This window comes from Heterodontus francisci, chromosome 37, assembly GCF_036365525.1.
Source record: "Heterodontus francisci isolate sHetFra1 chromosome 37, sHetFra1.hap1, whole genome shotgun sequence".
NCBI classification, from domain to species: Eukaryota; Metazoa; Chordata; class Chondrichthyes; order Heterodontiformes; family Heterodontidae; genus Heterodontus; species Heterodontus francisci.
Window position 1 is genome coordinate 38,399,447 of NC_090407.1, and position 25,775 is coordinate 38,425,221.

Below are 25,775 nucleotides of genomic sequence, written 5' to 3' on the forward strand. Positions count from 1 at the left end.
ATGAAAGTCAACAATAGGTGTGAGATCGGAATACTCAAAAAGTGTGCCACATAGAAACACCCACACGGTATTTGTTACCTGAATATCTACATTTTGGACTAGTAAGTGCTAACTCAGTGAAAATGTAGCCAGCCCAATATTAGAAACAAAGAAAATAACCGATGAGAGAGTAATTTACATGTTTCAGCAAAAAGCCTCATTTTCAATCCCTCTGCCCTCATCAGTATAAATCAATTAACTTAAATATGAAGTACTGTAGGCTTGTCAGTGTCCTTTGAACCTCAACAATTGTAACACGGCTGTCATATTCCAAACTTCCAATATATTAAGCTTGATTTTGCGGTGAGCGGCGAAGTAATGCCATGGTTTTCCCCTTTCCCAATGGCAGTTTAAATCTGGTTCCAGGCATCAGGAGCAGTGCTGTCAGCAACCACAATAAACAGCCAAACAAATTTAAGTATTTGCACAGACAGCAAATCAGGGTGTTAAAAGGATTTTATCCTTCCCATTTAATTTCAATTTGCATATAGCAAAATAAATAATGATTGGATTTAGGTGGAAGCTGAAATATCAAACAATTTTTTAAAAATGTGGAATTTATCATAATGGAGAAATCTGACATTCCACAAATATAAAATTAACTTTTCAGGACCAGTGAGGCTGTTTAGCAGTGAATCGTAACTTTTTCAAGGGTTTTTAAAAGTGAGTCTAACAGCATAACAGTGGAAGTTCTCATATTCATAAGATTTCCCATTGACTGTTATGTGGGGTGCCACAACAGTGCATCCTCTGGAGAAGCACAGAATCAGTGATAGCAACTTCAGTATTTCCATTTTATTCTGCACATGTATGGACCCTTGAAGGTGCTGTCAGTGTTCCCTGTCATTACTCCACTGAATTGACAGTTTCATCACCATTACCACCACAAACTTACGGGTACCTGCAGGCAGCAAGTTACAACACTTGTAGCCAACACTGCAGGGGAGAGAAGCAGCGGGAGAGGAGAGCATTCAAAAAGCGCACCAGAACCTCGAGATTCGGAGAGAAGCAGCGGGAGAGGAGAGCATTCAAAAAGCATGCCAGAGCCTCGGAGATTCGAGCGGGAGGTTCGGAGGCAAATCAAAAATTCCAGGGAGAACACTCGGAGGGTGGAGTGCCGGAGTGTTAAGTATATACAGTAACTTACCTCGGGTGGCAAAAAGAGAAAAAAAAACTGAAGTGACGTCACAGGAAAGCTGTGACCCGATTGGCTGGTAGGGAGTCTGCACTGAATTTGAAAACATTGATAAATTAATGAGTAAGTAGAGGAGTAACTAAACCAGAGGGAGGAGATTACTGTATTTAGCATTTAATATTTATAGTAGAAATCTAGCGCTAGGGACCATATAGTTAATTGTAACAATTTAGTAAGGATTTAATAAGTATTTATTTTAATTTAATTTATTAATTAGTGCTAGAAATGTCAGTTAGAGGGGCAAAGTGCTTCACCTGTGAGATGTGGGAGGTCCGCGACACTTCCAGCGTTCCGGACAACTACATCTGCAGGAAGTGTACCCAACTGCAGCTCCTCACAGACCGCATGGATCGGTTGGAGCAGCAATTGGATGCACTTAGGAGCATGCAGGTGGCAGAAAGAATCATAGACAGGAGTTTTAGAGAAGTGGTTACACCCAAGGTGCAGGCAGATGGATGGGTGACTGCTAGAAGGGGCAGGCAGTCAGTGCAGGAATCCCCTGTGGCTATCCCCATCTCTAACAAGTATACCACTTTGGATACTTTGCAGGGGGGAGGGGGGGTGATGGCCTATCAGGGGAAAACAGCAGCAGCAGCCAGAGCAGTGGCACCATGGCTGGCTCTGTTGTTCAGCAGGGAGGGACAAAGCGCAGAAGAGCAATAGTTATAGGGGACTCTATAGTCAGGGGCACAGATAGGCGCTTCTGTGGACGTGAAAGAGACTCTCGGATCGTATGTTGCCTCCCTGGTGCCAGGGTCAAGGATGTCTCTGAACAGGCAGGGGGTCATTCTGAAGGGGGAGGGTGAACAGTCAGAGATTGTGGTACACATTGGTACTAACGACACAGGCAGGAAGAGTGACGAGGTCCTGCAGGGGGGGTTCAGGGAGTTAGGTAGTAAGTTAAAAAACAGGACCTCTAGGGTTGTAATCTCGGGATTACTCCGTGCCACGTGCCAGTGGGGCTAGAAATAGCAAGATAGTGCAGCTAAACACATGGCTAAACAGCTGGTGTAGGAGGGAGGGTTTCAGACAGCTGGATCATTGGGATCTCTTCCGGGACAGGTGGGCCTTGTACAAGGAGGACGGGTTGCATCTAAACTGGAGGGGCACAAATACCCTGGCTGCGAGGTTTGCTAGCGTCACTCGGGAGAGTTTAAACTAGTGTGGCAGGGGGGTGGGAACCAGAGCAGTAGGTCAGCAGGTGAAATAAATGAGGTGGAACTAGTGAATAAGGCCAGTAAGACTGAGAGGAAGAGCAGGCAAGGAGATGTTGCTGAGCACAGCAGGACTGGTGGTCTGAAGTGCATTTGTTTCAATGCGAGAAGTATAACAGGTAAGGCAGATGAACTTAGAGCTTGGATTAGTACTTGGAACTATGATGTTGTTGCGATTACAGAAACTTGGTTGAGGGAAGGACAGGATTGGCAGCTAAATGTTCCGGGATTTCGATGCTTCAGGCGGGATAGAGGGGAATGTAAAAGGGGTGGGGGAGTTGCATTACTGGTTAAGGAGAATATCACAGCTGTACTGCGGGAGGATACCTCGGAGGGATCATGCAGCGAGGCAATATGGGTAGAGCTCAGGAATAGGAAAGGTGCACTCACAACGTTGGGGGTTTACTACAGGCCTCCCAACAGCCAGCAGGAGATAGAGCACTTATGATACACTTATGTGAGGAACAAGAGGATGGCCAGAGTGAGGGTAGGGCCGGTCAGGGATAGTGGAGGGAACTTGTGCCTGGAATCGGAGGTGGTAGGGGAGGTCCTAAATGAATACTTTGCTTCAGTATTCACTAGTGAGAGGGACCTGGTCGTTTGTGAGGACAGCGTGAAACAGGCTGATATGCTTGAACAGGTTGATGTTAAGAAAGAGGATGTGCTGGAAATTTTGAATGATATGAGGACAGATAAGTCCCCGGGGCCAGACAGGATATACCCAAGGATATTACGGGAAGCGAGGGAAGAGATTACCGCGCCTTTGGCGATGATCTTTGCGTCCTCACTGTCCACTGGAGTAGTACCAGATGATTGGAGGGTGGCAAATGTTATTCCCTTGTTCAAGAAAGGGAATAGGGATAACGCTGGGAATTATAGACCAGTCAGTCTTACGTCGGTAGTGGGCAAATTATTGGAGAGGATTCTGAGAGACAGGATTTCTGATTATTTGGAAAAGCATGGTTTGATTAGAGACAGTCAGCATGGCTTTGTGAGGGGCAGGTCATGCCTCACAAGCCTTATTGAATTCTTTGAAGTTGTGACAAAACACATTGATGAAGGAAGAGCAGTGGATGTGGTGTATATGGATTTTAGCAAGGCGTTGGATAAGGTTCCCCATGGTAGACTCATTCAGAAAGTAAGGAGGCATGGGATACCGAGAAAGTTGGCTGTCTGGATACAAAATTGGCTGGCCCATAGAAGACAGAGGGTGGTAGTCGATGGAAAGTATTCAGCCTGGAGCTCAGTGACCAGTGGTGTTCTGCAGGGATCTGTTCTGGGACCTCTGCTCTTTGTGATTTTTATAAATGACTTGGATGAGGAAGTGGAAGGCTGGGTTAGCAAGTTTGCCGATGACACGAAGATTGCTGGAGTTGTGGATTGTGTGGAAGGCTGTTGCAGGTTGCAACGGGACATTGACAGGATGCAGAGCTGGGCTGACGTGGCACATGGAGTTCAACCTGGAAAAGTGCGAAGTGGTTCATTTTGGAAGGTCGAATTTGAATGCAGAATACAGGCTTAAAGATAGGATTCTTGGTAGTGTGGAGGAACAGAGGGATCTTGGGGTCCATGTCCATAGATCGCTCAAAGTTGCCACCCAAGTTGATAGAGTTGTTTAGAAGGCGTATGGTGTGTTTGGCTTTCATTAACAGGGGGATTGAGTTTAAGAGCTGCAAGGTTATGCTGCAGCTCCATAAGGCCCTGGTTCGACCACACTTGGAATATTGTGTTCAGTTCTGGTCGCCTCATTATAGGAAGGATGTGCAAGCTTTAGAGAGGGTGCAGAGGAGATTTACCAGGATGCTGCATGGACTGGAGGGCATGTCTTACGAAGAAAGGTTGAGGGAGCTAGGGCTTTTCTCATTGGAGCGAAGAAGGACGAGAGGTGACTTGATAGAGGGGTACAAGATGATGAGAGGCATAGATAGAGTGGATAGCCAGAGACTTTTTCCCAGGACGGAAAATGCTATCACCAGGGGGCATAATTTTAAGGTGATTGGAGGAAGGTTTCGGGGAGATGTCAGAGGTAGGTTCTTTACACAGAGAGTGGTGTGTGCGTGGAATGCAATGCCAGCGGTGGTAGTGGAAGCAGATACATTAAGGACATTTAAGCGACTCTTGGATAGGTACATGGATGATAGTAGAATGAAGGGTATGTAGGTAGTTTGATCTTAGAGTAGGTTAAAGGTTCGGCACAACATCGTGGGCCGAAGGGCCTGTACTGTTCTATATGTAGACAGATTTTGGAAAGATGTAAAAGCAACAGGGTTGTTGTGGTGGGTGATTTTAACTTCCGCTATATTGACTCGGACTCACTTAGTGCTCGGGGCTTGGATGGGGCAGAATTTGTAAGGAGCATCCAGGAGGGCTTCTTGAAACAATATGTAGATATTCCAACTAGGGAAGGGACCTGGTATTGGGGAATGAGCCCGGCCAGGTGGTTGAAGTTTCAGTAGGGGAGCATTTCGGGAAGTGACCATAATTCCGTAAGTTTTAAGATACTTGTGGATAAGGATAAGAGTAGTCCTCGGGTGAAGGTGCTAAATTGGGGGAAGGCTAATTATAACATTAGGCAGGAACTGAAGAATTTAGATTGGGGGTGGCTGTTTGAGGGTAAATCAACGTCTGACACGTGGGAGTCTTTCAAAGGTCAGTTGATTAGAATCCAGGACCGGCATGTTCCTGTGAGGATGAAGGATAAGTTTGGCAAGTTTCGGGAACCTTGGATAACGAGGGATATTGTGAGCCTAGTCAAAAAGAAAAAGGAAGAATTCGTAAGGGCTAGAAGGCTGGGAACAGATGAAGCCCTTGAGGAATATAAAGAAAGTAGGAAGGAACTTAAGCAAGGAGTCAGGGGGGCTAAAAGGGGTCATGAAAAGTCATTGGCAAACAGGATTAAGGAGAATCCCAAGGCTTTTTATACATATATAAAGAGCAAGAGGGTAGCCAGGGAAAGGGTTGGCCCACTCAAGGACAGAGGAGGGAATCTATGCGTGGAGCCAGAGGAAATGGGCGAGGTACTAAATGAGTACTTTGCATCAGTATTCACCCAAGAGAAAAACTTGGTGGATGATGAGTCTAGGGAAGGGAGTGTGGATAGTCTGGGTCATGTTGATATCAAAAAGGAGGTGGTGTCAGGCGTCTTGAAAAACATTAAGGTAGATATGTCCCCAGGGCCTGATGGGATCTACCCCAGAATACTGAGAGGTGCAAGGGAGGAAATTGCTGGGGCCTTGACAGAAATCTTTGTATCCTCATTGGCTACAGGTGAGGTCACAGAGGACTGGAGAATAGCCAGTGTTGTTCCTTTGTTTAAGAAGGGCAGCAAGGATAATCCAGGAAATTACAGGCCGGTGAGCCTTACATCAGTGGTAGGGAAATTATTGGAGAGGATTCTTCGGGACAGGATTTACTCCCATTTAGAAACAAATGGACTTATTTGCAAGAGGCAGCATAGTTTTGTAAAGGGGAGTCGTGCCTCACTAACTTGATCGAGTTTTTTGAGGAAGTGACAAAGATGATTGATGAAGGAAGGGCAGTGGATGTTGTCTACATGGACTTCAGTAAAGCCTTTGACAAGGACCCTCATGGCAGACTGGTACAAAAGGTGAAGTCACACGGGATCAGAGGTGAGCTGGCAAGATGGATACAGAACTGGCTCGGTCATAGAAGACAGAGGGTAGCAGTGGAAGGGTGCTTTTCTGAATGGAGGGATGTGACTAGTGGTGTTCCGCAGGGATCAGTACTGCGACCATTGCTGTTTGTAGTATATATAAATGATTTGGAGGAAAATGTAGCTGGTCTGATTAGTAAGTTTGTGGACGACACAAACGTTGGTGGAGTTGCGGATAGTGATGAGAATTGTCAAAGGATACGGCAGGATATAGATCGGTTGAGACCTGGACGGAGAAATGACAGATGGAGTTTAATCCGGATAAATGTGAGGTAATGCATTTTGGAAGGTCTAATACAGGTGGGAAGTATACAGTAACTGGCAGAACCCTTAGGAGTATTGACACGTAGAGAGATCTGGGCGTACAGGTCCACAGATCACGGAAAGTGGCAACGCAGATGGATAAGGTAGACAAGGCGACATACGGCATTGCTTGCCTTCATCGGTCGGGGCATAGAGTATAAAAATTGGCAAGTCATGCTGCCGCTGTACAGTATCTTAGTTACGCCGCGCTTGGAATATTGCATACAATTCTGGTCGCCACACTACCAGAAGGATGTGGAGGCTTTGGAGAGGGTACAGAAGAGGTTTACCAGGATGTTGCCTGGTCTGGAGGGCATTAGCTATGAGGAGAGGTTGGATAAACTCGGATTGTTTTCACTGGAACGACAGAGGTGGAGGGGCGACATTATAGAGGTTTACAAAGTTATGAGTGGCATGGACAGAGTGGATAGTCAGAAGCTTTTTCCCAGGGTGGAAGAGTCAGTTACTAGGGGACATAGGTTCAAGGTGCGAGGGGCAAAGTTCAGAGGGGATGTGCGAGGCAAGTTTTTTTTTAATACACAGAGGGTGCTGAGTGTCTGGAACTTGCTGCCGGGGGAGGTGGTGGAAGCAGGTAAGATAGCGACGTTTAAGAGGCATCTTGACAAATACATGAATAGGATGGGAATAGAGGGATACGGACCCCGGACATGCAGAAGGTTTTAGTTTAGACAGGCATCAAGATCGGCGCAGGCTTGGAGGGCCGAATGGCCTGTTCCTGTGCTGTACTGTTCTTTGAGATAAAGGCTCAGGAATTTACACTAGTTACAAATACTTGGATTTGTCTAGTTACACCATTTTCCCCACAGGTATTACTGGAGCAGTGACCTTAAAAGAGATAGGCCAGACTCAGCACAGCTGTATTTCACCGGCTGAACACAACTGCACACCTGATCTGCATTAGCAATTGCAGTCGAAAAATGGGCACAAGGCATGTAAAACATCTTTAGTTTCACTTTCACACCAGTTACAAGCATTTTATTTACCTTTTTATCCTGCTTCGACTTATGTGCTTGTCTTCCTGCATTTGACACAACCACAAAACTTCCCGAAGCACCTTTTCCCTTCACCTGAAAAGGGCACATGCAAGGTTACTGCAGGTTACACAAGCAGCATGCTGTGAACCAGTTCAAAGCTCAACAGTAATATGATTCTGCACTTGCATATTTTAATACCTAGCATCAAATATACTTTTTGCTCAGCACAAGTGGAAAATTCCCCACAAAGATTTATGACGCTTTACAAAACAGTCACTCTCTCAACATAGTGGAGTAAAATTTCACTGAAATTCAGACTTCTAATGCATTCACCAAAATGACAGATACCACTGTTGGCAGAATAAACTTTGTACTATCAAGCATACCTAGGTGAGGCACAGCATAGGCTGGATGCAGAACAAAGTCTCAATATACCAGCCTCCAGACATCACCCCCAATCTATCAGTTTCCATGGACCACACCTTCGGCCATTCTTTTGTCTGTCAGCCGTGCACAGGGGGCCATGCTAACCTGCCCACTATTGTTCCAATACCTACTACTTATTGTTATGACCGAAGTGGAAAGAGTGCACTGTTTTTTTTTAGTTCCACTACTCCACAGGTCACAATATATATTTAATTGTTTACCCAGTTACTGATTCAATCATAGACTCTACTCTGTATCCAGAATAAAATACACCAACCAGGTTTCTTTAACAAACAACAAAATCAGTTTATTATAAAACAAGATTGAACCAGTAACAAAGCAAAGCATTAACAGATTGAAATATGAAAGTTCCTTTTTTACCTTAGCCCCTCGCACATATACTGGATAACCAAAAGAGAGAGATTTTTTCTTTGGAGCTCTGTTACAAAAAAACCAAAAGGGAATACTTTGGCCAAATACTTGCTAATTCTTGAAGAAAAAAATGGAAAAATGTCAGTTGTCCCTTTTGGGTTTGGCATCCCTAATACGCATAGACAGCAGTCTCTGGGATTTTCCTATAACAGTTCTTTTCTGGCGACATTGAGGATCAGTTCGGCAGGCTTTCCAGAAGATATGTGGCATCAGGGGTTTCTGGAAGCCCATTCAAGAGGAATGCAGCATCAATTTCTCTATTTCTTACACTCACTTCTAAGAGCTTCGCAAAGAGTTGGAAAAGCTGGCAGGCTTTTCAAAGAGATGGATAAAGGCTGAGCTGGGGTTTTGTCCTTGGCAGGTTGATTCTTTCAGAACACTGTCCACAGCAAAACCAAAAACAGTCAAGCCGCCTGACCCCTATAAATCTTGACCTGTAACTTCTCTTGTAAACATCTTCTCCAAGTCAAAAAGCCCCTGCTAGGTATTTATCTGAAGACAGGTGACTTCCAGTAAGGGTTGTTTACAAACCAGGTCCTCTCAGTATCCTTTCAATGACCCCAGTGAACAACATCTATGGAATCCTAAAATAAAAGCAAAATACTGCAGATGCTGGAAATCTGAAATAAAAACAAGAAATGCTGGAATCACTCAGCAGGTCTGGCAGCATCTGTGGATAGAGTAGCAGAGTTAACGTTTCGGGTCAGTGACCCTTCCGATGAAGGGTCACTGACCCGAAACGTTAACTCTGCTACTCTTTCCACAGATGCTGCCAGACCTGCTGAGTGATCCCAGCATTTCTTGTTTTTATTATCTATGGAATCCTTTTCAGTTTCCCCAAATAAAACAATGTCCATAATTCTAAAATACATTAGTCCTCAAAACAAACTTTAAAAACAAAATTATAACATTATTCACATGATATCTCAGACTCTCGAATACCTAATGTGAGCACTTTAGTGCTTTGGACCACTGCCTAGTAAGGAATGGGATGAGACTCACCACCTCTGAAACTGGCGAGGCCAGAGGAGAAGAGGGAGGGCAGAGAGAAAGGAACACAAGAATTGCTGGACCAATGTTCATTGAGATAAACTTCTACTACCCTGGTAATCACATAATACAGTGAAAATGGAGTTGTTAACTAATCATTGCAATCAATCTCCATCAGTTACTCTACAAAGACCCTGGCTTGAGGGAAGGTAAAACCCAGAGCTCTGGGAATAGGTCAAAAGTCACCTCTTTACACTTGCCATGTCATGTCTCAATTTAGTCATAAACTGCATCCCAAACTTTTCTGAAAAAATCTAACTTGCATTTGCATCGATCAATAGTAACTGCTTCCACCATCGCCTTAGGGAGCCTGTTCCACAGATTGGCCATTTGCTCACTGAAATGCCTCCGCAGATTAGTTATGAGATTACTCCCTTCAAACGCAGGCCATGTCCTCTGGTTCTGTCCTGGACAAGGTGAAAAAGCTTGACATGGGTTGACATTAACTAGTCTCTTTAGAATCCTAAAGACTGCACCTGTATCACCTCTCAACCTTCTCTTTTCCAGTATGTCCAAATATGCAACTTACATAATTGCTCCTCCAGCCCCATAATCATTGTTTCAAAAGCTGCAATATCCTTTTTGCACTGTAGCAAAGTATTACACGTGCAGTCACAATGATTTATAATGAGGCAGGATTTCCTCACTATTCTGGAAAGAAAGCTGGGGGGGGGGGGAAGGGAGGAGGGGGGTTGCAGAGAAAGAGAGGGGAGAGGAGAAAAAGTTAGAAGAGGAGAAAAAACAGAGAGACTCCATCTTTCCAGGGAGTATTAAAATTTCACCATTCATTAACTACATAACCAGATTGGAATGCACTCCAAATTATCTAGTAGCCTCTGCATTGATATATTGGGGACGTAGGTGGTGGTTTCCATAACATTATCTAATGATTACCTGTTTGATAGCACCACGTTGTGACTCCCGTTTTAAGGCCTGCTTCAGTATATATCCCCTGCGCTCCAGTTCCAGTGATGGATACTTGTTAATGATATATTTTCTTATGGCAACAACGGAAGCACAAGACTTCTGAAAACAAGCCTGAAAAAGAGACTGAGTATTTTCAAAATGTTCCCATTTCAATGTGCAGGTCTGAAACAACTCTCACTATAATGGTCATCCTACAAAGAGAATAGTTAGTTTTAAACAAACTACACACTTGTTGCTGATCAAGTTAAAGAGTTGCCAGATACCAAAAATGACTAATATCAGACAGCAGCAGGCCACACTCTTAATTATTTGTTTGAGATTTGTAAATAAAGTGCCACTCAGATAATGTTTGCTAATAAGTTGGGAAAGACTTTCTCTAGCTATTATACAATTGAAAGACTTGAACACAAAATTAAGATTCTACTTCAGTGCAGTACTGAAGGAGTGTTGTACTTTCAGAGGTACTCCAAAGAGAAGTCGGGGGGATTTTCCAGTATCCAGGCCACATTTATCCTTCAACCCCATCTCAAAGAGTTTATTTGGACATTCATCTCATTGTTGTTTGAGAGAACTTACTGTGTGTTAATTGGGTGCTGCATTTAACTACACTGCAACAGTGACAATGCTTCAAATATATGCCATCGACTGTAAAGCACTTTGGGACTTATTGAGGATTTGAAAGGCGTTACATGAATTCAAGTTCTATTTCATTCAATGGAGACAAACTTGAAAATAACAGAATAGAGTTGAGTCACAGTTGTCAACAGTGATAGTATAACCAAAGTATTTAAATAACTATTCTCAGAATGGAAGCAGGTACCTAGTCAACCATCAGCACCAACTTCAAGGTATATTTTTGTCAAGAGCTTTAAACATTGACAAGAATGAAATCATTGTTCTTGACCCCTGTCAAAAACACAGTACTCTTGCCTCCAAATCTATCCCCTCCCTAGTCTCTGTCCCAGGCTCAACAAAGATTGTTCATAATCTCAGCAGCCCACTCAATGAACTCAGCTTCCAACCCCATATCTTTTCCATCTCGTAACATCCTTCATAACATTGCCTGCCTCCATCCCTGCTATCTGCTGCTGAAAGCCCTCAGGTAAGTCGGTCACCTCCAGACTCGACTTCCAATGCCCTTCTGGAGGTGCCTTCCATCCTCTACCCTCCATAACCTTCAAAGTTCAGCTGCCTGCATCTTATCCATCACCAGATGCTGCTCACTCATCACCCAGTTCTCGATGATCTGTACTGGTCCCTCAACACTGCAAAGTTAAAATTCTCACCCTTGTATTTAAATCCCATCATGGCATCACACCACTGCCATAATCTCCTCTATCCCCATAATCCCAGTCAAATTCTCTATTGTAACACTGGCCTTTTGTTCACCACAGCACCACCCCACCCACCCCCATTATTCCCAGTGGTGTCTTTATGCTCCATGTGTTGGAATTTCCTCCCTAAAATCCTCTGCATCTCCACGTCAGATCATGTGCTCTAGCCTTCAGGGTTTGAACTCATGACCTTCTGACTTAGGAGGCAAGAGTGCTATCAATGAGCCAATACTGACCCTCACAGGTTAACACTGTTATGGGCTTTAAACATACTTAAGCTTACTTTTGTTAAAAAAGCTAGATGCCTATTTTTGTGATCTGAACGTTCATGTAAAAACAGAGCTCGAGTAGTTTACAACACCTGTAAGAGATCTTCCACCATACCTTAATTGCTTCTCTGACAATAGCATCCATTTTTGGTCTTGCGGTAACACTGATTTGAGAATTTTTCTGCACTCGAGCCAGTTGACTAGCAGACAACGTAGCCCAGGATGGAATGGTTTTCTTCATCTTCTTATCCTTGGTTGGTTCCTTTTCTCTGTAAAAGGGTCACAAGTGATGAAGCTTTAGTGCTGTTCACGATATAACATTCTCTAGGAAACATTTTATTTTCTTGTTTATGTAAAATCTTATTGGATCTTTTGAATGCTTCACAGCACTTCATGTTCACCAAATTAGAAACCTCATTGAAAAGATCGACCATTTGATCAGAACATTGGAATAACTCCTTCAGATAGTGCCATGGGATCTTCAATGTCCACCAGAGCCACAGCAACAAGCAGACAGGATCTTGATTCAACATCTCATTGAAATGACACCAACAGCACAGAATTTCTCCCAAGCTGCATCTGGCAGTCAGATCAGATTATAAGCTGAAACATCTGACATAGTGCTCACAGGGGCAATCTTCTGTCTGAGAGGTGACAATGCTACAACTCAGCTTGGAAGACACAACTTTCACTAAAGAACAGCACATGGGATATAACTAATCAATTTAACCCAATTTCCCCCTTGCGGCCTGCTGCTGAGGATGGGATAAGCAGAATCCCAACAGCTCTGGCTTTACAGGTCTGAAGATCAAAGTATTAGCATTTTGAGTATTGCTGAAAATGGAGACATGTTGTCGAAGCTTTTCGTCTTGCACTCATCAGGACAATCTGCAAGAATACCAATGTAAGGGAAATCAACAAGCTGAGAGTCATGGAGTCATAGTTATACAGCACAGAAACATGCTCTTCGGCCCACCGTGCCCGCACCGACCATCAAACCCAATTCTAATCCCATTTTCCAGCACTTGGCCCATAGCCTTGTATATTTCAAGTGCTCATCTAAACACTTCTTAAATGTTGCGAGGGTTCCTGCCTCTACCACCCCTTCAGGCAGTGTGTTCCAGATTCTAACCACCCTCTGGGTGAAAATGTTTTTCCTCAAATCCCCTCTAAACCTCCTGCCCCTTACATTAAATCTCTTCTGTAGAAGAGAGTGCTGATTGGTTGGAAAGTGAACTCTGGTAGAGGCGTTGCCATGGAGAATGCACCAGTTTACAGTGACTGACAGTTAACCGCCAAGCTTTGTTTGAAATTTAAACTAGGCAACTTTACTGCGATTGGTCAAGGCATTGCCCTGAGGGAAGAACCAGACCTAAGATCGTCATTTTCAGCCCTGAAAAGTGCCTAGTCTACCTCAAATTGCCCTGGAAGGTTAATGTATCCCAAAAATTTGAGCAATAGGTGAAGCTAGCTGTTTCACGATGCTACTATGCAGTAGCAACACGTGTGGTGGTCGCCACAAACAGGATGCTGCCATCAAACCAAGAAGACGCCCTGCCTATCACACAAATGAATAATGTGATACATTAATTTCGATGCCAATGTGATGCTAGATATATAGGCCATACGTCCCAAAGACTGGTGAATTGTATCAAACACCATGTCCCTTCCACGGACGGCGCAATGGTCAAGGTACAGGCCGTACCCAACCACCCAGTGCTTGCAAAACTCAAAACACATTGTCCAACATTAGATGTGATTCAGCCATTGGACAACATTTATTCAATAATCCTCAGCGTGCTAAGAATTACGCTGACAGCCAATTTAAGATGGTCAGTAGGGCTCGCAGTGTGGCGCATTTGCATGTACGGGAAGCTACATATAATAATACACAGGGCCCTGTTCTTTGCAGACAGGAAGAACATGGACACACATTGCGCCTATTTCAGCTGAACAAAGTAAGTGACAGCCATTCACTGGTTCATTCCTCAGGGCAATGCCTTGATCAGAGTCATGCTGCCTGGTTTAAATTTCAAACAAAGCTTGGCAGTTAACTGTCAGTCATCATGAATTGGTGTATTCTCCATGGCAACACCTCTTACCAATCAGCACACCCTTCTCATACAGTATAAACTTGTTGTTTTCCCTTACATTGGTTATTCTTGCAGATTGCCCTGATGAGTGCAAGACGAAAAGCTTCGACAACATGTCTCTATTTTCAGCAATACTCAAGTTCTGTACTACCAAACGACTATTTATTAGCATTTTAATTTGGTTATCAGATCCATCATTCGAGTTGGCCTGAAACTGAGTTTTTATTCACAAATAACGTTCAATTGATTCATTTTAATTGTTTCATACATAGTTGCTGGGGTCAGGGAGGAGGGAAGGACAGCCAGAGCACTGGCAACATAAACATGCTGTCCTGAAATTGACAATCCTATTTCCTCCTCCAAACCAACATTTTGTCCTTTTCAGGGGGTCCTGAACGCTTCCGTTCAGTGTCCATTTAAATGTTGCATTTTGGGTTCTCCTCTTTCCTTGGCTGCTTTAGAATAGAGTGAAGCCATTCAGCCCTTGTTGCCTATGTAAAATCAGTGCTCTCTGTGGCAGATTTCACAAAGTCCCACCTTCGCCCTCTACCCTGTATACGCTTCATGTTCAGCTGGTTCTTATTGGCTCCATTTTGTCTTCTGTTTCCACTCAAATTTTCAACTATTCTTACATTCACCCCACCTTACCCATTTAGAAAAATGAATAGGGAAAACTACATTAGCAGAAACAGATAATAAACTCTTGTTTTGCTAAAAGACTGAGGAAAACTAACTGAAGACACTGAATAATAATGGCACTTTTCTTTCTGAAACATACCATGGCTACAGTAACGACTAGAGTCTGTACTGTGAAAACAAGTTATTCAGATTCCCTAGGTTACCATCACAATTTAAATGTGCAAAACATTTTTGATTTCCATGGGCACACTTACTCCTTTTTAGGCTCCTCTGAAGATTTGGTTTCTTTCTCTTCATCGCCACTTTTTTCTGCTTCTTTCTTATCCTCCTCCTGTACTGAAGTGTCGTTTTCTGGTTCCTCCTCTGCTGACACAGATTCTTCAGAAGTCGCATCAGCATCTTATTGTAAAGAAAAGGTAAATCATTCTAAAAGAACTTAAAATCTGAGCAAGGTATTCAACAAATGCAGATACTGAGCATCGTAATTAACAATTTCTGGAACTAGCTAAGAAACTATGATTCCCTAATCCAGACTGCTATAGGGACAGACCTCACTTATTTAACTCCAGAGCACTTAGGTGCAGTTGAGCAGACTTAAAGCTTAGCGCTCCTCCTTACCTGGGCAAGGGGACAGTTAAAGTTTAACGAGCTCACACTTTGCAGTTTATCAGTAGAGAACTGATAAGTGTCCTGCTGCTAGCTAGGATCATTTTCTTGATAGAAGTTAAGAATCCCAGGTAACATTTTCAGTATACGACTGTCAGGTAATGGCCATCTTAAACAAGAGACAGCCCAGGCATATGCCCCTGACTTTAGACGACACCACCATTGCCAAGTCCTCCACCATTAACAGCTTGGGGGTCACCAATGACCAGAAGCTTAATTTGTTTTCCCACATTAGCATCACAGCCACAATATTTGGATAAAGATTCAGTCATTTGTAACAAGTGGCACAGCTCCTGACCCCTCCCCCCACCCATCTATTGGGCTCATGTCAGAAGTATGATGGATACTCAGCACGCACCAAGATAGAGAGAAAATACTCAGGAAGCTTGACAACATCTAGGATAGGGCAGTTTATCTGATCTGTCCCACGCCACTAGCAGTATATACAAACAGAATACACTGCAATAAATCACCAAAGTTACTCTAACAGCACCTTCCTCCTTTGCAACCTCTACCACTAAGACCAGCAATCGCTATATTGGAAACAAGATTTAAACATGATCTGTACCTGCTGTAGGCTTGTTTCTCACAGGAGGTTCCTGTGCAGAGGGACTAACATTCCGTCGAATAGGCATGTCTGCAATTATATTCTCAATGACCTGTTAAAGAGACTATAGAATATGGGTTCAGCCAAAATACTATTCTGAACGCAAACCTGGCAAAATAGAATTCACCAATAATGGTGCAAGGAACAGATAACATGACAGAAGAGCTGGAACACTTTGGCCCAACAGTTGCCCAGTTTAGTGCGTCAGTGCACATCAACTATTATTGCTCAGCAAGTCCATCACTTCCACTTTTAGTACACGAGAGAGAAGTTTAAGTGGGGCTTGAAACAAGAAGTGTACAGGTAATGCAAATAACAAACTGAAAAACCATCCAACATAAAAGCACTTTTTTTGTATCAATGTGCAACAAAAATCTAAAGACTCAATTGTCAGATTGAACTATTCAATGATAGGCAAGACTTTTGAAATAATAGTTAGATGGAGTTATCAATTCAATAGGGCTTAGATCAACCTTTTAAAAAGCCTACAAAACCTGAATCTGCAAGAGTAAAATTAAATGGCAGGTTTGCCAAGTTTCTCAAGACAACCATTTCTGCAAATAGATGTTAGTATTAAATCCTTTTAGGTGCATAAGTGTGAAAAGGTCAATAAACAAATTTAAGAATTATTTCAAACTTACTGAAATTGGGTGAAACCTTCAAGTTACTGAGATGATAATGACAAACTATAAGACAGGGACATAGTTCTCATAATACACAGACAAGTCCTAACACACAAAGTAAAGTTTAACACTCATTACTGAAAAGGGTCAAAGACTTGAGACATCTGATTTTTATCCTTAAATAATTGAAGGCTGCCCTGTTTAATGCTTTAAACCACTGGGAGGCTTAAGCTGACATTCAGTGTCCTGGTTACTGCAAATGACACATGCGCAGTAAAATCTCACCACCAACCACAAAAGCAAGCAAACATGCATTCAACGCAAAAAAAAAAATCTTTGCACAAACTCCCCAAATAACTTAATTTCCTTCCACCCTCTCTGAATTATTGAGGATATGGGAGCTTAATGTTCCTGTTATGAGACTAGTGATACATCGACCTGGACTAATAAGCCACAGAATGAGAGCTCATATCTCGTTCTAAAATTAAATTTGCAGATTGCTTATATTTAGCATTTATATATGACTTTAATGTAATAAGATGTCCCAAGGCATTTCACAGGTGCAATTAAACAAAATTTGACATCAATCTACATAAGGAGATATTACAGCAACTGATTAAAAGCTTGGTCAAAGAGGTAGGTTTTAAGGAGCATCTTAAAGGGAGAAAAAGTAGGTGATTTAGGAAGGGTATTCCAGAGCTTTGGGCCTCAGCAGCTGATGGCATGGCTGCCAATGATGAAGCGACTGAAATTGGGGATGCACAAGAGGCCAGAATTGGAGTGCAGATATCTCAGAAGGTTGTAGAAGTTAGGAATAGGAAGGGCAGAGGCCAAGGAGGGATTTGAAAACAAAGGAACAGAATTTTAAAATTGAGGTGTTGCTTATCGAGGAGCCAATGTAGGTCAGCAAGCACAGGCGTGATGCGTTAACAGGACTTGATATGACATATGATATGGGCAGCAGAGTTTTGGATGAGCTTAACTTTATGGCGGATGTAAGATGGAAAGCTGGCCAGGATTGTGTTGGACTAGTCAAGTCTCAAAGTAACAAAAACATGGATGAAGGTTTCAGCAGAACAGCTGAGGCAGGGACAGAGTCGGACCATGTTACAGTAGTGGAAATAGGCAGCCTTACCGGTGGCTCCAATATGTGGTTTTGAAGTGCATCTTGGGGTCAAATATGACAGCATGGTTGCAAAACGTCTGGCTCAGCCTCAGACAGTTGCCAGGGAGAGGGATGGAGTAGGCAGTTAGGGAACAGAGTTGTGGCAGGAACCAAGATAATGGCTTTGGTCTTCCCAGTATCTAATTGGAGCTAATTTCTGGTCATCCAGTAGTGGATGTCAGATGGCAATCTGACAATTTAGACAATGGAGGAGTCAAGAGAGGTGGTGGTGAGGGCGAGGGTGTGTGTGTCATCAGCACACATGTAGAATCTGACACTACCTTTTCGGATGGTATTGCTGAGGGGCAGAATGTCGATGAGAAAGAAGGGCGAATCAAGGTTAAATCCTTGGGGTACACCGGAGGTAAGTGCAGGAGTGGGAAGAGATGCCATTGTAGGTTACAATCAGGTAGATAAGCATGGAATACGAGTGCAGTCCCGCCTAGCTGGATGAAGGAGGAGAGGCATTGGAAGAGGATGGTCAACCATGTCAAAGGCTCCAGACAGGTTGACAAGGAGGAAGAGGGATAGTCTACCATGGTTAGACACACAGAATGCAATTTGTGACTTTGAGGAGAGCAGTTTTGGTACTGTGGCAGGATCTTTTTTAAAATCTGGAAATAAAAAACTGCTTTCGGTAAAAATAATCACAAAACTGTCCAACTGTCATAAAAAACGAACTGGTTTACTAATGTTCTTTAGGGAAGGAAACCTGCCATCTTTATCCTGTATAGCCTATACCTGACCCAAGTAACACACCAACGTGATTTGACTTAACTACCCTCTGTAGTGGCCTAGCAAGCCACTCTGGACTGCAGTGCTTCAATAAGATGCACCCCACCTCCTTCGGGCACCAGCGATAGGTAATAAATGCCAGCCTTGCCCACATTCCAAGAATTAACTAGATTTTTGTTAATACAAAGTGCATGTTGGCATGCAAAAAATTTTAGCCAAAGTATTTCCATACAAAACACGGATACTGAATGCACAAAAGACCTTTAAAAAGTTAATTAATTCATGTCATCTTATCTTTTGCTTCATCCGATAACTGTACGAAGAGTTCAGTCAAAAATTTCTCATCCACCTGCAACATACTAACAATCTCTACTGTTGAAAAATATAAATGTTAGCGTGGATAGAAAGTTCTCCTTGAATACAGAGGGTGTGGGCAAACTGGACACCCTGGATGTATTGCACCCTGTACGTTTGGTGAAATTTTTGCTTCAGTTCAGTGTCTATGATAGGTATAACCTCTTTATATTTGGCTGTTTTGGTCAAAAATTCTGTCTTCTCTGGGTGAGGTAAGGAAGAATCATACTCCAAACCCCATCACATCCATAATGCACTCATCTGAAAACATCACCTCAAAGAGTACTGGGCAACACTAGGCAAAGAGGAAGGAGTAGACATTCACCTGGCACGAGACACCACAGGTTTCACAAAGTTGGTTAAACACAGATTCAACTTTTGTTGGCGAGAAAGGATACTTCCAATGATTCTGCCCTAACCGCACACTCTCAATTCAGAATGTGTTATGAGATAGGAAGTTCTTGGATTATTTTATTAGAAAAAGTTTTGATGCAGGGCCAAAATGTAATGCAAGTGCATACATAAATATACACCAAAGAAAGCTTGATATGACATTCATTAGGAACTTGTACAGAATTAGCAAAAACTGTCAGTAAGTGTACAGAAAGTGCTTATTTCCAAGATCTGCCTATTGCTGATTTATAGACAGGAACAGTATTATTTGCCTAAAATGAGCACTTTTCAGCTTTCCTCTTGCCCAACTTCAGTGGGCTAATAGGTAAATAAACAACTCTTGGAGTGGATTTCCTAGTCTGTGCCCAATGATCTCAGCTGGTTCAGGATTTGGGACAATGATATTGGTCTCAGTAGTCCCTGTACTTTGGGGTGGAAATAGAAAAACATCTAACAGGATTCCTGCTTCTAGTTGCTATTCACTGACCCCTGGATTTTGAGGTAAAAACCCAAATGATTAACTGACGTCCTTTAGGCAACCAAACCTACCAACTTACCCAGTCTGGCTTTTAATTGATCAAAATACTGTGGATGCTGGAAATCTGAAATAAAAACACAGCAGAGAGAAACTGAGCTGATGTTTCAAGTCGGATATGACTCATTTTCAGAACCTCAATCTATAATCGATTCTTGAATCATAGAGCCTTTTGGCCCATTATGCCACTTAGTTGTGTCTAAACAGGGTAACTAGGGATAGCCTATAAATGTCACCCATGCCAACACCCACATCCAGAGAACGAAGTGAAATAATTTGACACAAATTCATATAGGGGAAGGGAATGGGACCTCGGGGGGGAAGAAAAGAGGAGGAGGGGCACTGTGGCAAGCACCGCAGTCTCACAGCTCCAGCGACCCGGGTTCAATTCCGGGTACTGCCTGTGTGGAGTTTGCAAGTTCTCCCTGTGTCTGCGTGGGTTTCCTCCGGGTGCTCCGGTTTCCTCCCACATGCCAAAGACTTGCAGGTTGATAGGTAAATTGGCCATTATAAATTACCCCTAGGATAGGTAGGTGGTAGGGAAATATAGGGACTGGTGGGGATATGGAATTAGTATAAATGGGTAGTTAATGGTCGGCACAGACTCAGTGGGCCGAAGGGCCTGTTTCAGTGCTGTATCTAAAAAATAAAGGAGGACTGGGGGGGAGGAGAGAGAGAGAACGCGGGGAAAGGGAAAAGAGAGGAGAGAGAGAGAGAACGCGGGGAAAGGGAAAAGAGAGGAGAGAGAGAGAGAACGCGGGGAAAGGGAAAAGAGAGGAGAGAGAGAGAGAACGCGGGGAAAGGGAAAAGAGAGGAGAGAGAGAGAGAACGCGGGGAAAGGGAAAAGAGAGGAGAGAGAGAGAGAACGCGGGGAAAGGGAAAAGAGAGGAGAGAGAGAGAGAACGCGGGGAAAGGGAAAAGAGAGGAGAGAGAGAGAGAACGCGGGGAAAGGGAAAAGAGAGGAGAGAGAGAGAGAACGCGGGGAAAGGGAAAAGAGAGGAGAGAGAGAGAGAACGCGGGGAAAGGGAAAAGAGAGGAGAGAGAGAGAGAACGCGGGGAAAGGGAAAAGAGAGGAGAGAGAGAGAGAACGCGGGGAAAGGGAAAAGAGAGGAGAGAGAGAGAGAACGCGGGGAAAGGGAAAAGAGAGGAGAGAGAGAGAGAACGCGGGGAAAGGGAAAAGAGAGGAGAGAGAGAGAGAACGCGGGGAAAGGGAAAAGAGAGGAGAGAGAGAGAGAACGCGGGGAAAGGGAAAAGAGAGGAGAGAGAGAGAGAACGCGGGGAAAGGGAAAAGAGAGGAGAGAGAGAGAGAACGCGGGGAAAGGGAAAAGAGAGGAGAGAGAGAGAGAACGGGGGAAAGGGAAAAGAGAGGAGAGAGAGAGAGAACGCGGGGAAAGGGAAAAGAGAGGAGAGAGAGAGAGAACGCGGGGAAAGGGAAAAGAGAGGAGAGAGAGAGAGAACGCGGGGAAAGGGAAAAGAGAGGAGAGAGAGAGAGAACGCGGGGAAAGGGAAAAGAGAGGAGAGAGAGAGAGAACGCGGGGAAAGGGAAAAGAGAGGAGAGAGAGAGAGAACGCGGGGAAAGGGAAAAGAGAGGAGAGAGAGAGAGAACGCGGGGAAAGGGAAAAGAGAGGAGAGAGAGAGAGAACGCGGGGAAAGGGAAAAGAGAGGAGAGAGAGAGAGAACGCGGGGAAAGGGAAGAGAGAGGAGAGAGAGAGAGAACGCGGGGAAAGGGAAGAGAGAGGAGAGAGAGAGAGAACGCGGGGAAAGGGAAGAGAGAGGAGAGAGAGAGAGAACGCGGGGAAAGGGAAGAGAGAGGAGAGAGAGAGAGAACGCGGGGAAAGGGAAGAGAGAGGAGAGAGAGAGAGAACGCGGGGAAAGGACGAGAGAGGAGAGAGAGAGAGAACGCGGGGAAAGGGACGAGAGAGGAGAGAGAGAGAACGCGGGGAAAGGGACGAGAGAGGAGAGAGAGAGAACGCGGGGAAAGGGACGAGAGAGGAGAGAGAGAGAACGCGGGGAAAGGGACGAGAGAGGAGAGAGAGAGAACGCGGGGAAAGGGAAGAGAGAGGAGAGAGAGAGAACGCGGGGAAAGGGAAGAGAGAGGAGAGAGAGAGAACGCGGGGAAAGGGAAGAGAGAGGAGAGAGAGAGAACGCGGGGAAAGGGAAGAGAGAGGAGAGAGTGAGAACGCGGGGAAAGGGAAGAGAGAGGAGAGAGAGAGAACGCGGGGAAAGGGAAGAGAGAGGAGAGAGAGAGAACGCGGGGAAAGGGAAGAGAGAGGAGAGAGAGAGAACGCGGGGAAAGGGAAGAGAGAGGAGAGGAGAGAGAACGCGGGGAAAGGGAAGAGAGAGGAGAGAGAGAGAACGCGGGGAAAGGGAAGAGAGAGGAGAGAGAGAGAACGCGGGGAAAGGGAAGAGAGAGGAGAGAGAGAGAACCGCGGGGAAAGGGAAGAGAGAGGAGAGAGAGAGAACGCGGGGAAAGGGAAGAGAGAGGAGAGAGAGAGAACGCGGGGAAAGGGAAGAGAGAGGAGAGAGAGAGAACGCGGGGAAAGGGAAGAGAAAGGAGAGAGAGAGAACGCGGGAAAGGGAAGAGAGAGGAGAGAGAGAGAACGCGGGGGAAAGGGAAGAGAGAGGAGAGAGAGAGAACGCGGGGAAAGGGAAGAGAGAGGAGAGAGAGAGAACGCGGGAAAGGGAAGAGAGAGGAGAGAGAGAGAACGCGGGGAAAGGGAAGAGAGAGGAGAGAGAGAGAACGCGGGGAAAGGGAAGAGAGAGGAGAGAGAGAGAACGCGGGGAAAGGGAAGAGAGAGGAGAGAGAGAGAACGCGGGAAAGGGAAGAGAGAGGAGAGAGAGAGAACGCGGGGAAAGGGAAGAGAGAGGAGAGAGAGAGAACGCGGGGGAAAGGGAAGAGAGAGGAGAGAGAGAGAAGCGGGGAAAGGGAAGAGAGAGGAGAGAGAGAGAACGCGGGGAAAGGGAAGAGAGAGGAGAGAGAGAGAACGCGGGGAAAGGGGAAGAGAGAGGAGAGAGAGAGAACGCGGGGAAAGGGAAGAGAGAGGAGAGAGAGAGAACGCGGGGAAAGGGAAGAGAGGAGAGAGAGAGAACGCGGGGAAAGGGAAGAGAGAGGAGAGAGAGAGAACGCGGGGAAAGGGAAGAGAGAGGAGAGAGAGAGAACGCGGGGAAAGGGAAGAGAGAGGAGAGAGAGAGAACGCGGGGAAAGGGAGGAGAGAGGAGAGAGAGAGAACGCGGGGAAAGGGAGGAGAGAGGAGAGAGAGAGAACGCGGGGAAAGGGAAGAGAGAGGAGAGAGAGAGAACGCGGGGAAAGGGAAGAGAGAGGAGAGAGAGAGAACGCGGGAAAGGGAAGAGAGAGGAGAGAGAGAGAACGCGGGGAAAGGGAAGAGAGGAGAGAGAGAGAACGCGGGGAAAGGGAAGAGAGGAGAGAGAGAGAACGCGGGGAAAGGGAAGAGAGGAGAGAGAGAGAACGCGGGGAAAGGGAAGAGAGGAGAGAGAGAGAACGCGGGGAAAGGGAAGAGAGGAGAGAGAGAGAACGCGGGGAAAGGGAAGAGAGGAGAGAGAGAGAACGCGGGGAAAGGGAAGAGAGGAGAGAGAGAGAACGCGGGGAAAGGGAAGAGAGGAGAGAGAGAGAACGCGGGGAAAGGGAAGAGAGGAGAGAGAGAGAACGCGGGGAAAGGAAGAGAGGAGAGAGAGAGAACGCGGGGAAAGGGAAGAGAGGAGAGAGAGAGAACGCGGGGAAAGGGAAGAGAGGAGAGAGAGAGAACGCGGGGAAAGGGAAGAGAGGAGAGAGAGAGAACGCGGGGAAAGGGAAGAGAGGAGAGAGAGAGAACGCGGGGAAAGGGAAGAGAGGAGAGAGAGAGAACGCGGGGAAAGGGAAGAGAGGAGAGAGAGAGAACGCGGGGAAAGGGAAGAGAGGAGAGAGAGAGAACGCGGGGAAAGGGGGGGGGGGGGGGGGAGAGAGGAGGAGAGTGAGAACCAGGGGGGGGGGGGGGGGAAAGAGAGGAGGAGAGTGAGAACCCGGGGAAAGGGGGGGTGGGGGGGGAAAGAGAGGAGGAGAGAACCCGGGGAAGGGGGGGGGGGGGGGGGGGGGGGGAGAAGAGAGAGAGTGAGACCCGGGGAAAGGGGGGGGGGGGGGGGAAGGAGAGGAGGAGAGTGAGAACCCGGGGAAGGGGGGGGGGGGGGGGGAAAAAGAAGGGGAGGGTGAGAACCCGGGAAGGGGGGAAGAAGGGAGGAGGAGAACCCGGGAAGGGGGGGAAGAAGGGAGGAGGAGAACCCGGGGAAGGGGGGGAAGAAGGGAGGAGGAGAACCCGGGGAAGGGGGGGAAAGAAGGGAGGAGGAGAACCGGGGAAGGGGGGGAAGGAAGGGAGGAGGAGAACCCGGGGAAGGGGGGAAAGAAGGGAGGAGGAGAACCCGGGGAAGGGGGGGAAAGAAGGGAGGAGGAGAACCCGGGAAGGGGGGGAAAGAAGGGAGGAGGAGAACCCGGGGAAGGGGGGGAAGAAGGGAGGAGGAGAACCCGGGAAGGGGGGGAAGAAGGGAGGAGGAGAGGAGAGTGAGAACCCGGGAAAAGGGGTGGGGGGAGAAGAGGAGACTGAGAACCCGGGAAAGGGGGGGGGGGGGGGGGGAAGAGGGGAGTGAGAACCCAGGGAAAGGGGGGGGGGGGGGGGGGGGAGAGAAGAGGAGAGTGAGAACCCGGGGAAGGGCAGGGGGGGGGGGGGAAGGGGGGGAGAGAAAGAGGAGTGAGAACCCGGGGAAGGGCGGGGGGGGGAGGGGAGAGAGAGACCGGAAGGGGAAGGAGAGTGAGACCCAGGAAAGGGGGAGGGGGGGGGGAGAGGAGAGAGGGGGGGGGAAGGAGAGAGGGGGGGGGGAAGGAGAGAGGGGGGGGAAGGAGAGAGGGGGGGAAGGAGAGAGGGGGGGGAAGGAGAGAGGGGGGGGAAGGAGAGAGGGGGGGGGAAGGAGAGAGGGGGGGGGGGGAAGGAGAGAGGGGGGGGGGGGGAAGGAGAGAGGGGGGGGGGGAAGGAGAGAGGGGGGAGGGGGGGGGGAAGGAGAGAGGGGGGGGGGAAGGAGAGAGGGGGGGGGGAAGGAGAGAGGGGGGGGGGAAGGAGAGAGGGGGGGGGGGAAGGAGAGAGGGGGGGGGGGAAGGAGAGAGGGGGGGGGGGAAGGAGAGAGGGGGGGGGGAAGGAGAGAGGGGGGGGGGGAAGGAGAGAGGGGGGGGGGGGAAGGAGAGAGGGGGGGGGGGAAGGAGAGAGGGGGGGGGGAAGGAGAGGGGGGGGGAAGGAGAGAGGGGGGGGGGGAAGGAGAGAGGGGGGGGGGAAGGAGAGAGGGGGGGGGAAGGAGAGAGGGGGGGGGGGAAGGAGAGAGGGGGGGGGGAAGGAGAGAGGGGGGGGGAAGGAGAGAGGGGGGGGGAAGGAGAGAGGGGGGGGGGAAGGGAGAGGGGGGGGGGGAAGGAGAGAGGGGGGGGGGGAAGGAGAGAGGGGGGGGGGAAGGAGAGAGGGGGGGGGAAGGAGAGAGGGGGGGGGGAAGGAGAGAGTGGGGGGGGAAGGAGAGAGGGGAGGGGGGAAGGAGAGGGGGAGGGGGGGGGAAGGAGAGGGGGAGGGGGGGAAGGAGAGGGGAGGGGGGGAAGGAGAGGGGGAGGGGGGGAAGGAGAGGGGAGGGGGGGAAGGAGAGGGGGAGGGGGGGAAGGAGAGGGGGAGGGGGGGAAGGAGAGGGGGAGGGGGGGAAGGAGAGGGGAGGGGGGGGGAAGGAGAGGGGGAGGGGGGGAAGGAGAGGGGGAGGGGGGGGAAGGAGAGGGGGGAGGGGGGGAAGGAGAGGGGGGAGGGGGGGGAAGGAGAGGGGGAGGGGGGGAAGGAGAGGGGGAGGGGGGGAAGGAGAGGGGGAGGGGGGGAAGGAGAGGGGGAGGGGGGGAAGGAGAGGGGAGGGGGGAAGGAGAGGGGGAGGGGGGGAAGGGAGAGGGGGGAGGGGGGGGAAGGAGAGGGGGAGGGGGGGAAGGAGAGGGGGAGGGGGGGAAGGAGAGGGGGGAGGGGGGGAAGGAGAGGGGGAGGGGGGGAAGGAGAGGGGGAGGGGGGGAAGGAGAGGGGGAGGGGGGGAAGGAGAGGGGGAGGGGGGAAGGAA

The 25,775-nt window shown here is 47.3% G+C and overlaps 1 protein-coding gene across 1 annotated transcript in view; it reads right to left on the reverse strand.

The window, feature by feature from the left end:
- Positions 1-19,781, reverse strand: part of hp1bp3 (heterochromatin protein 1, binding protein 3) — a 29,219-nt gene extending 9,438 nt beyond the window's left edge. The window contains exons 1-6 of the mRNA XM_068017531.1: positions 19,690-19,781; positions 15,824-15,926; positions 14,844-14,988; positions 11,973-12,126; positions 10,222-10,365; positions 7,429-7,512 (exon numbers count right to left, since the gene is read on the reverse strand). Coding sequence (XP_067873632.1) covers positions 7,429-7,512; positions 10,222-10,365; positions 11,973-12,126; positions 14,844-14,988; positions 15,824-15,890 — 594 coding nt within the window. The 5' untranslated portion in view covers positions 15,891-15,926; positions 19,690-19,781. The remainder of the gene's footprint in view (positions 1-7,428; positions 7,513-10,221; positions 10,366-11,972; positions 12,127-14,843; positions 14,989-15,823; positions 15,927-19,689) is intronic.
- Positions 19,782-25,775: the final 5,994 nt, after the last annotated feature.